The 12,528-nt window shown below is 34.5% G+C and overlaps 1 protein-coding gene across 2 annotated transcripts; it reads right to left on the bottom strand.

Annotated features, from left to right (window-relative positions):
- Window positions 1-916: 916 nt before the first annotated feature.
- Window positions 917-3,051, bottom strand: LOC18421390 (C-8 sterol isomerase). 2 transcript variants are annotated; one of them, XM_020665995.2, is made up of 3 exons: window positions 2,165-3,051; window positions 1,628-1,777; window positions 917-1,520 (listed from the first exon to the last, which is right to left on the bottom strand). In XM_020665995.2, the coding sequence occupies exons 1-3, from the start codon at window positions 2,789-2,791 to the stop codon at window positions 1,224-1,226; spliced, it is 1,074 nt and encodes a 357-aa protein (XP_020521654.1). In that variant the 5' UTR covers window positions 2,792-3,051; the 3' UTR covers window positions 917-1,223. The 2 variants fall into 2 exon arrangements, with proteins under 2 accessions (XP_020521654.1, XP_088717931.1); XM_088861805.1 differs by having other exon boundaries at window positions 1,628-1,728.
- Window positions 3,052-12,528: the final 9,477 nt, after the last annotated feature.

Genomic DNA, 12,528 nt, shown 5'->3' with positions numbered 1-12,528 from the left:
CCTAAATCTCATTTTACTGTTACCTACTTACTAAAAGTATTCAATATATTATTTTTGGAGCTCCAAATTCCATAAACATTAAGTCATAATACATTCTGACGAGGTTAAGAGGTGCGGTCTTGGCAGCGCCAAAACTTTATCCTAAAAAAAAAGTTTTATTTTTCAATTAGATTTCCAATAAAAGTACTTACTACTTATTTTGAAAGAAAAGCTTATCCTGTTTGTTTTCCAAAAATAGATCAATGGCTGGCATGTTACTCTTCGATGTTTGGAAATTAAAAATTGTCCTTCTCAAAAGTTCTTTGGACTTATTTTTATATGGAGAGAAACATGTTGGACTTTTTTCATGAGCTACCATCATTTCAATCACTGAAATACAGTTAACAGGAGATGAAGACGAATTGAGAGAGAGAGTACGATCACTTAAATACAATTAACAGGCTGGAGATGAAGACAAATTGAGAGACAGATGGGTTTAATATTGGGATAATTATAGACGCCCTTCAATTTCAACTTTTTTCACACCGTACCCCTATTATTTTTTGTATTATACCTTAAATCCTAACACTAATTTTTCTTACATCTACCCCGTAGTCAATGAGTTTTTAAGTATAGAGAGATAGAATATAAAATAATAAGTTCAAAAAGGAAGAGAGAAAAAATGGTGTTTTGGTCAAAAAATAGTTTTGGCTATTTGAAAATAGTGTTTTACTGTAGTATCAAATCTACACCCACTAAATAAAATAGATGGTGTAGATTACTGCAACCCGGACATTTATTAGTAAGGTTGCAGCTTTTTATAAACATTTACCATATGTAAGTAGCAGTTGTAAAGTCTGAACAAATGTTTTTTTATAGCCCAATGCAGTTTGTACAACGATTTTTTCTTGGTTAGTTTGAACATAAAAAAATAAAATTTGTACAATGCACCTAATATTATATTTTAAAGAAAAAATTAAAAATAAGTCCTCACAAATTTAACTTAATTTTGTAACATGATCCTCATAAGGTATGAGTACCTCTCTCCTAATTAGAAAAACTCATTCACAAATTGTCCTCGCAAGGAATGAGTATCCCTTTCTCACTTTCAAACTAAGGCATGACCCTAAGTTTCAATACTCCCCAATTCCCACAACTATAGATCTCTCTCTCTCTCTCTCTCTTTTTGAAATCAAAAGTCAATTCCTAAATTCTTCTAACTGATGAAATTATTGTCACACACTCTAAGTTGGAAATCTGAATGCATCGTCACCCTGAGCATGGTCCAGATACAAATTGGGGGAAAAAGGAAGCATCATCCCAAGATTCTTCTTCTTCAATTCTTTGAATTTGGTGGAGATTGTAAAGCTCAAAAATTCATAGGCTACTCTGAAAACATTTGCATTTTGCAAAGCTATGTGCCTCCGATACTCGAGGAGCCATGTCATCGGATGAAGCTCAGCCACTGATGACGACCATCTCTTCTGCGTCCATGAACTGTTCTCCCCACGAACTGTCACCTCCAATTTCCCTTCGGGCCACTGCCAATGTACAGAGAGAGAGAGAGAGATCTTAGCTTCATGAACATAAGAGAGAGTTACCAGAGCAATCTGGAATTCATGAAAATGAGAGACACAGAGTGAGAGACCTCGAGTAATCGGCCGGACAAAATGGTTAAGGAACGATCACTGAATCCGGCAGCGAGCACCCCTGCGGTCTTGAGGGGCCAACCCCACACAGACACTTCCTCTGCCATTGATTCGTAGAGCACGCAGCGAGAACACAACAGTAAACCATCCTGTAATTTCAATTAGATTTCATAACTAATTCTCAAAACTCATTGTTTTTATCAACTATCAACGCCAATTGCTAACATCTCCGGAAAAATAATAATTTGGAATGACATATTGCTGAATTACAGTTAATCACTTATTACTAAATAGGATTAAATGATCAATCCATGAGAAAAATATCAAGAAAAAGTAAACCATCCCAAAAATAAAAAATAAAAAATACATAAAGATAAACCTCCTGAAAACGGCTTCACAAATGTTAAGTCAAGTAATTTCAACAACACAATGTCATAATTACTATTAAGCATCGGATTTTGTAATAATGGGAGTAATTACAAACTAAAAGAAAAATAAAAAAATAAAAAAAAAAATAAAATTCAGTAAAAATTTACCTGGTTCAATGTCCATATTGAATCCAAACTACTGCAATTCTTGACTTGCCCAGGTAAAATCTTCTCAAGCTTAAGCCCCACAAAATTCATCCTCTCACTGGCACGTGTCACAATCCTAGCCCCCAACCCAAACTCCCCCACCATCTCAGCCGTCAAAGAAGGCCTGAATCCCTTGAAAGGAAACAGCCCTAAACCAGAAAGCCCCATTAATCCCAGCACCAGAACCAAACCCAAAAATCCACAAATTTTCCAATTTACCCATGATTTAGCATCCTCCAAAGTCTTGCTTTTTATAGGCCTGGACTTAGCAGTGGACCTAAGGGCCGAGCCAGCAATATTTGGGCGAGGACAAAGAGAATTTCGTCGAATTGGGGTTTTAGGATGAGAAGGGGAAGCCAAAGTGAGAGGAGAGAGAGAGGAGATAGAAGAAGAGAGAGAGGAGTTATTGGGGAGGAGATCGAGGGTTGCAGAGATGCTTGCTAGGCACATTTCACAATTGCAATTTGCGGATTTCAGGCAGTTTGGGAAGTAGGAGCTGGTCTCTGGGGCTCCTCTGGTAGGAGGTGGGGTGGTGGTGTTCCATACCATAGATTTCTTTGTTCCTTCTCTCATCTTCTTCTCGCTCATGTTTCTCTTTCTTGATTTTATTATCTATCACCTCTAATGTTTCTGTGTTTTTTTTGGGTCTAGAGAGAGAGTCGATTGTCGGGATCAATTGAGAGACAGAAGAGGGAGATGAGACTTTTGAGTTTGGGGGGTCTTAAAAGCAGGTGAGACAGAAGAGGGTTTTGCTTTGTGGAGAGAGATTTTGGATAGGGGAAATGGTTAGGGTTTGTGGTGTTTCACAGAGCAGGCCCTGCTGGGAAGCAATGTCATGGTTCTGTGCTCTAGAGAGAGAAAGTGGGGGAAGGCAAAAGAATTAACGGCAAATAGCTTTTGAATTTATGGGTTCAGAGAGAGAGAAGTACCTTTCGAATTTGAATTTTGAATCCAACGGTCATTTATCTAACGGTCTCCTTTTTAAATGACCGAAACTAGACAGTGACCAAAACTAGCTATAACATTTGCTTCAATGACAAAAGGAAAAAGTAGTATGAGGTGCTGACCATATAATGTGGAAGTAAGGTGCGCCTCCGGTCGAGAATTCACTCCATATGATTGTTTCGATATTGAAAAATATTGGATTTGATCATCTCAACCTTGAAATGAATTCACTCCATATGATTGTTTCGATATTTAAAAATATTGGATTTCATCATCTCAACCTTGAAATATATGTGTTGTTTCAATATTGAAAAATATTGGATTTGATCATCTCGACCTTGAGAAAGAAACAGATTTCACATCTTAAAAATAGTGCTCTTGTAAAAAATTATTTAAAACTGTCTATTTCAAACATTTTAAGTGTCTATGTATCTACTTGATGCACACCATTTTTCAAACTCTAAATTTCATAATTTGAAGTGAAAGTTGAGTTTTAGATCATTGCAAGGATTTCCCATACATCATCTTTTCGAAAATTTTAGAGGTGTGCCTTAATTTAGTTTAAAGTTGACAATTTATTCAACCAAAAAAAAGAAAATTGAAAGTAGTGCACCTAGGTGCACTAAGAAAATACTAAAGACCCTTGATAATGCCAAGTTCACAACTATTTTGTTGGTTGGGTGACTCACGCTACCTTAATCCCTTTGTGTTTTCTTAGATTCCACTTGCTAATACAAAAGAACGCATGCAAAAGAGTATCATAGACATCACCATTGTTTTCATTAATAGACAGCGGAGGTGATCCACGGTTCTATTAATAGACACCCTCACAAACTAATTGTTCATCTCCACCTTCCATCTTGAGAAAGGAGGGCGAATGCCATTGTAATTAATACATGGTGCACTATACCTGTAATGTGCATGGTACATCTTCCCTTCTTTTTTCTTAATAATGTGTATGAAAATATATTCGACTTTGTACATTGCACAATTTGGGAAAAAGTTTATACAAGGATGCAAGTAGAACTATGGATGCATCTAAAAAATCCAACGGAAAAGGTAGTTTTAATGTTGAAAAACCCTTTGATTGATCATCTCGACATCGAGATGTATGACCATGACAAATAAAAATATTTCAAGTCTCAGAAATGGTGCATTTTACAACATATTATCTACACCGTCCATTTTCAAGATTTTTCATATGTTTTTAGATCTACTTGATTTTAACCATTTTTGAAATTTAAAATTTTATAATTAGATATAAAAATAGATTTTGAGATGATCCTAAGAACATTTTATATCAAAATTATATACCATGATAAAATTTGAAGTTGCACCTTAGCTCTATAGCTACGGATACATCCATATGCCAATTGCACCCCACAATTTGACATCTTTGACCTGTGTAGACATACATACATTTTTTTAGTAATGATGTAACTAGCTTGAACAACCTATAAACAGGGTATACTACAATTTTGTAGCCGTATAAAATACGGTATTATACACATCTTGTGTGGGTTCAATAATACAGTTTGTGTTATGCAATACATCAATCCAGCGTTTTAAAAAACGCCGAGTCGAACCGGACTCGCCCGGTTCGACTCGGAAATAGTGAAAAAGGAACCGGATCGCCCAAAAATCGGAAATCGTCCGGTTCTAGAGAGAACCAGACGATTCTGTACAGTGAATCGCCGATTCACTGTACGGAATCGGCGAGTCCGAACAGTGAATCGGCGATTCCGTACGGAAATTTATTTATTTATTTATTTTTTTTTTTTTTTTTTTTTGTGGTAATCCATGATAGATTTTTTTGTAATCCATGATCGAATTTTTTGGTTTTTTGTAACCCATAATAGAATTTTTTGTAATTCATGATCGAAATGTTTGTTTTCTTTTCTTGTAATCCATGATCGATTTTTTTGTTTTTTTTTTTTGTTTTTGTAACCCATGATAGAATTTTTTGTAATCCATGATCGAATGTTTTGTAATATATGATCGAAATGTTTGTTTTTTTTTTGTAATCCATGATCGAAATGTTTGTTTGTTTTTTTTTAATCCATGATTGAATTTTTTGTTTTTTGCTTTTTTTGTAACCCATGATAGAGTTTTTTGTAATCCATGATTGAATTTTTTGTAATCCATGATCGAACTATTTTTTTCTTCTTTTGTAATCCACGATTGAATTTTTTGTTTTTTTTGTTTGTTTTTTTTTGTAATCCATGATCGAATTTTATGTAATCCATGATCGAATTTTATGTAATCCATGATCGAATTTTATGTAATCCATGATCGAATTTTATGTAATCCATGATTGAATTTTTTGAAAATTTGTGATTTTTTTTGTTTAATCCATGATCGAATTTTTTTTTGTAATCCATGATAGAATTTTTTGAAAATTTGTGATTTTTTTTTTAATCCATGATCGATTTTTTTAAAAATTTGTTTTTTTTTTTTTTTAATCCATATTATTCAAAGAGAAAACGAGAGAGATGATGATTCTGAGGCCACCCTATCCCAGCCATATTATTCACATATCGAGTCCCAACAGCAACAGTGTAGGGATGAGCACGAAATACTGTAAATTAAATGCTGAATGGCGGTTCATGCAGGGAAAGAACATATCAATATTCGCATATTCATTCAAAAACATGAAAATTCTTAATGGAGTACCCTCATTTTTTATTGAATTCCTAAAAACCAATATTTATAATGAATTTTAATAATTTTTTCGGATTTTTTTGAAGCTTTATTCTGACCGATTCACCCGTTTTCGATCCGGATCGCCGAATCGTCGATCCGGATCGCCGATTCGTCGATCCGGATCGCCGATTCTCCGATCCGGATCGGTTTTTAAAAAGCCCGATCCGGGTCACCGATCCGGTTTTTAAACCATTGCATCAATCTATGGGGCTTAAGGTCCAAATATACAGAAATAGAAAAAATACATATTTTTGAAAGAAAAAAGACAGTATGATGTGCTGTCGAGCTGATATGTGAGCCTGAAACCTCCCTCTGCCTGGCAACTCAACCCTCTGAGATCTACCACTGAAACTACGCCTGATCTAAAAAACCATCAACATCTGGAAAATAGCCTATGAAAATAGCTTATATGCCCCATCTGAAAACAATCCTTTTACCCCTCTGCTTGTTTTTTGCCTCTGGATCTTGATCTCAAGGTCCATACCTACCTGAAATTTGATCCAACCACACAGTTTTTACCCAGCCATCCAGTCTGATATTATTGATCTGCTGCCTCTGAAACCCCATCTTGAAAACCAGCCTCTCACCCAAAATAGCGTGGTCCACAGGGACCACATTTAATTTTTACATTTTTTGCAATTCTTACTTGAAAGCAAAAGCAACATGAGTGGCCTTTCCTTTAATCAAATCACGTGAGTCACAGGAGAAGAAAGAGAGAGGCCCTTTTTCTTCATCTAAAACCTCGACTAGATCTGAAACCCTTTGATCTTGAAACCACCGTCCAAAAAAAAACAAAAAAATATTCCAAAAACCATTAGAACTGAACTACTTACCGTGTGAAAGTGAAAAAAACGGCTGACCTCTGAAAAATTGCCATATCTAGTAATCATGGCCTTCTCTCTGAAATTGACTGGCCTGGCCTGTGATAAATGGCCTCTAAAAATACCATTGAAAGTGCATCCGGATCTGAAAATCCGCTCTGAACAATATTTGAAATCGTCCATTTGAAACTCCGCCATCGCTGCTTCTACCATGATATGAAAGCACCGCCAACATGTTCTTCCTCTTACGGATATGATTCATTCGGTTGCAGAGAGGAAAGGAAGATGTTCTCTCTTACCTTTCGCTTCTTTTTTCTACTCGCTTATTCTCAATTTCCCTTTCTTTCCCTCACTAACACGTCAAAAGTAAACGAGGTCATTGTGTTCCTTTCATCCATTGTCTGTTTTTGTCTATAAGATCGAGTTTGTTACTCCCATCTTGTATATCTGTCTGTGAGCTGCTGAATTCGTATCAGATCCACACTGAGCATCATGTATATATATGTCTACGAGTTGTTGAATCCGTATCAGATCCACACTGAATTTTGTTGACTCTTCCAAATGTATTTTATTTTCTCGACTGTGTCTTCAGAGAAAATCTAAAGTTTTTGTCTGATTGTTCGAGCATACTCTGATATGGCCGTTCTTCCTGAGACCTGTTGATACTCGTACCTACTTTGTTTGAGGCTTTTGTTTATGCGGATTGCTTATTTGCCGCTAATGGAGTTCTTCTGGTATTGCCTTATTTAAGCTCGTTTTCCGCTTTGCTCTCTCTTAAACCATGTTGAGTTTGACGGGAATGTGATAATATATTTTGACTTTATACATTACACAACCTGACATCTTTGACCCTTGCAGCTTATACACACATCTACTGTGACATCTGTAATGTAGTTTGTGTGTCATGTAATAAGGCCCAAATATATAAAAATAAAAAAAATACAAATTTTCACACAAGGTAAACAATAGATTTGATGCATGCCCAAATAATTTTAGCTTTCGCAAAAGCACACCGTCCATTTACTCCCTCGGGTAAAATTTAATCTATGGGTAATTTTAGGATCCCAAATTGTGAGAATGTAACCTCTTCAACCCATGTGGTAATTTCAAAAAAAAAAAAAGGAAAAACTCCAAGTCCCACTCTCTATGAACTTGAAAAAATAATATCTCAATATCGAATTGAGACCTTTTAGTTTTCTCCAGATGAGATTGAAGAGTTACAATGCTTAAAATTCAAATTTTCTCTTTTGAAAATAATTATCTAGTAATTATTAGATAGTTCCTAAATTTTTAGATTAAAAAAAATCTTACCACATAGGTCTTTTACTTGAGGAAGCAGCTGAACAATTTGCTCATGTATTAACATAGTATACACGTTCACAATACATTAACGTTTTCCATTTGGCAAGTTGTTCTATGCCTCCTAGGCATATTGCAGGAAACCATGAGAGAGGATCCCGTGTCCATAGCTATTGAAATCGACCAAGTAAGTTTGAACTAATCTCATGCGTCCAATATGTTGGTTTTTTGTGATGATTTATAGAGTGGTTTATTGTTCACGATTGGAACATTATGATGCTTTAGTTGAATTACCAAAAAGAAAAAGTTTATATAGAGCCAAGGCTCTAAACAATCAAATTAAAGCCCATCTCAAAAATTTCACTAGAAGATGTTTTTATGAACAAATATGCTCAAATTAATCATCTTGACATCAAGATGCATAGACATGAGAAAAAAATGGATTTCAAGTTTTGGAAATAGTACATGTTGTAACGCATTTTTGGACCGTCAATTTTCAAGATTTTCAAGTTTTCATAGATCTGCTCGATCTACACTATTTTTAAAACTTTAAATGTCATAATTAAAGATGAAAATATATTTTAAGATGACAAACCACACCCTTACCAAAAAAGAAAATAATTATTCATAATGCTTTGCTAGTAAGTGAGATAGGTTATGAGGGGAAAAGATTAACGGCACTTGGGCTTGAGTGGTTAGCAGCTGACGATTAGCAGCATTACATCTCAAGTTCGATTCCTACCGCTAAACTATCCAAAAGAAAAAGAAAAGTCAAGATTATGCTGTAGTTAAGCATCTAACCGGTCTAAACTCTATTCCAAACAGAATGTACCAGGTGAATGTATAAGGATGCAAGACACAAGTACCAATCGATGGTCAGTTGACTACCAACACAATGGTGAACAAAATGGATTCCAACTCCTTTCCAAACTTCGAGAATGGGTCTTGGGCTCGAGTAGTTAGCAGTTGATGTAAGAAAGTTCGATTCACATCAATGAATTACCAAAAATAAATAAAAAAAAACGAAAACAAAACTTCTTTTTAAACTCACTATAATTTTGTTGTATTGAAATCGAGTAAACCTGGTGCCATGAAGTTTTGTTGAAATAATCTCCACCCTCCAATAATGGGGGATGATGGTCCTTGAGTGACAGACATAGATGGTAAAATCTCATATTATTGTTCTAGAATGTATAGATGTATTATTATAAACAAAAATACCATGTCATATACTCTAGAGTAAAAGTGAGGAAAATAAGTGGCTATTCCAAATTGGTCCTTACACTCCCCCTCCTAATAATGTAATTTTCGTAATTATTAAATTTTCAAGGTCAATTTCGCTCTTGTCCTAAATTTTGCGATAATTTTTTTTTTTTTGGGTGAATCAGCTGAGAAAGTTGGTTCCTGGTCATCTTCATTAAAATAAAAATAAGAGACACTGTGTGAGACCCTTACCATATTTGGAGATAGAAATTGGGGTTGAGTATAGTCTTTATTATGGTCTTGAGAAATAGATGGAAGAAGCTAGAGGTGGAGAAAAAGGTTCAGATCTCATGGTATGGATCTATGAACACTATAATCCTTTGGATTATTTAAAACCATTATTTCTTCATCACCCGTTGCCCATTGATTGATCATGATGTTCCAATTGATCATGATTTTACCGTACTCCATGGGATCCTACTGCATTTTTGTAGAGGAGAAAAAGACGCAAAGACAAGAATGGCATATTATATGTGGTGAACGAACAAAGGTCAAATGAAAAAAAAAAAAGAAAGAAAAAAAAGAAAAAAAAAGAAAAGATAAAGGCAAGAACAATCTTCAAGAGGTAGTGATAGATGCCACAGTGTGATGTCTAGAGTTCTATTATGAAAAAAACATTTGTTCCATGACACATGTGAGAGGCAGCTCATCATGTACGAAAAGAAGTTACTACTCAAAAAAAAAAAAAATTATATGAATGGGAGCTTTTGACATGTTGTAGTTTTATAGAGTTACATTTATCCTAGCTCTAGATATACATAATTAGGAACCAAAGAGCAATGATCCAATGGAACGGTTGTATTATAGTATAATGCAATGATACTTTTAGAAAACTATATTTGTGGTATTTGTATGACCCCAAATTTTGTACACACACTCTCTTCATCTCAATAATCAATTCCCCCCAAAACAAATTTCAATTTGAATTCTAGATATGGACAAAATAAGTCCCATCCAAAAACGAATTTAGACCACTCATTTTGTGAATTTCAAGATCTTAGCCTTTATAAACTCAAAATCATTTTTTTCTTTTTTAACATTGTTCATCTAATAATAATAAAGCCATCCAAAAAAATTGGAAATGAAAAAATCCTTCTAAGGCCTAGATCTAAGCATATTACCAAAATGAACGACCTATGTTAATTGGGCTAAAAAAATACTTTCTAGGTTATGTTTTCAATTTTTTCTTTCTTTTGTGATTGTTCATTAGAAGGAAAAGAGTATATATTTCCAAATTTGGATCAAACAAATGGTTATAAGGTGGTTTTTTTAATGTTAGTGCATATTATTATACAATGGTTGCATGAAATCATTGCCCAGAACGAAAAGGGCTGAATATTCTATTATGGTGACTTACCCGAAACATTGTAATACAATACTATAGTTAGTATGAGACCATGAGTGGTGTGCATTGACCATTTCTTGATAAAGAATACAAACTGCTTTGAGAATTTAAAATCGAAAGGTTTCAATTCTTCCCCTACAACAGAGAAGATCTATGCTTCTCCTACCATCCAGCCGTCCAATTTTGATCAAGAGAGTCACTCATCGTTTGATCTTAGATCCGAAGTTTCATAGTATTTTATTTTTATTTTATTTTATACAAATTGTATGAATATGAAATTTGGTACATACAATCTTCTCATTGGGGTGCACCTATAAAAAGTGTTAAAAATAAATTTTCGATAAAATATAATGATCAAAATAACCCTTAAAATTTTAGGGGTATTTTGCTCATTTTATTTAATTGGAAATACTTTTTTTATATTTTTTGCTAGTACTTGCTTAATAGAGGATTGGATGTACAAAATTTAGTGTCAAAATACTTTACAAAAAAACATTAAAAATAAAATAGTGTAAAGAGGTGACATTATGATTGGAACAAACTTAACCTTCCATTCAGAATGGACGGTTGGATAAGGAGAAGTATATAATTTTTATATTGTAGAAAAAGCATAGAAAGCTTGCCATTTTAATATAGGGAAAAAAAGAGATATTTATTATGATTCGGATGCTTTAATCATTTCAATCAAAATGATTATTTGACCTGGCTCCCATAATGGGACCCTTTTTTGAGCCACGTGGAAATTTGAAAGGTTAGAACTCACAAATAAATTATGTGTTTATAAAAAAAATATTTATATTATTATCTTGTACATAAATTTTTATGTTTTATTCATATAGTCGATTTTAAATAGTTGAGATAAGACTCAGATGAAAACGATTATTATTATTTTAATTTTTCATTTATATATTTGGTGATAAAAAAATATAAATCCCTTCGATGAACAAGAAAATAAAAGGAATGGATGTCGTATTGTATTTATTTCATGCCAAGCTATCCTTTTCTATCCCCTCAAACCACTCCCTCCTGGCAATTTAATAAACATAAGAATTTACCTTAATACCATATTACCCTCAAAGCACTGTGCTGTTTGGATTTACCATCTTATTGATGAATAATCCCACTTCCTCCCCCAAGTTCACGAGGACTACCAGTGCTTTAAAACGAGGAATCCGACGACTCCGGAGCTGGAGCTTGTAGAGTCTGAGTTGGACTCGCCGAGTTCGATCACTGATAAATATCTTTGAGAATTACATGGTCAGTTCTACCTATTCATTAGTAGGCCCCTTTCTATCACCTACTTATTTGACAACAGCATGTTCATTAATAACCCCGTTCATTATTGCCTTTACTTGCGCCTCCAAACAGTAGAAAATTAAATAATCTAAATTTCGTGCAGCGTACCTGTGAACAAGGCATGGTTTCTCTACCCATTTTTGGTCATAGAAATCCCAGAGAGAGTCAGACTTTTAATCCGAGTTTAAGCACTCAGGCATGGGCAGGGACTCACAAGGGTCCCCAGACGAGTTACCCGGTTTGACTCAGGCGACTCATGATTCGGACGGGTGCTTGTCAAAGAAAGAAACTAAGATTACAGGGTAGAGTACCGATATTTCGCCTCCGAACTCGTCAGGTACCGAGCCAAGGGCGAGTCCCCAGCTGAGTCTAAATTTTTTAAAAGCTGCTAAAATGGAGAAAGATAAAAAACAGTGCATAAACTTCGAGAGAAATAACTTTCTAAATCCCATAATTTTCCTGAAATTTTGATGGCCATGAATTTATTAAAACAATGTTCAATTCAATAACATAAAGAATTTCACGAGAAAATTTAATTATGTAGTTTTTATTTGATGTCTCAAATGGATTTTGATCATATAGAAAAAGGGAATATTATTGTAGAGAGAAAATCATCGCAAAAATTGAGGTCTCAGTCGAATTCAAGATGCCAA

Source organism: Amborella trichopoda, chromosome 3, assembly GCF_054954075.1.
Source record: "Amborella trichopoda isolate Santa Cruz 75 chromosome 3, AtrichopodaSantaCruz75HAP2 v2.0, whole genome shotgun sequence".
NCBI lineage: Eukaryota > Viridiplantae > Streptophyta > Magnoliopsida > Amborellales > Amborellaceae > Amborella > Amborella trichopoda.
Note: the sequence above shows the minus strand (reverse complement) of the source record. Positions and strands in the feature narration are given on the sequence as shown.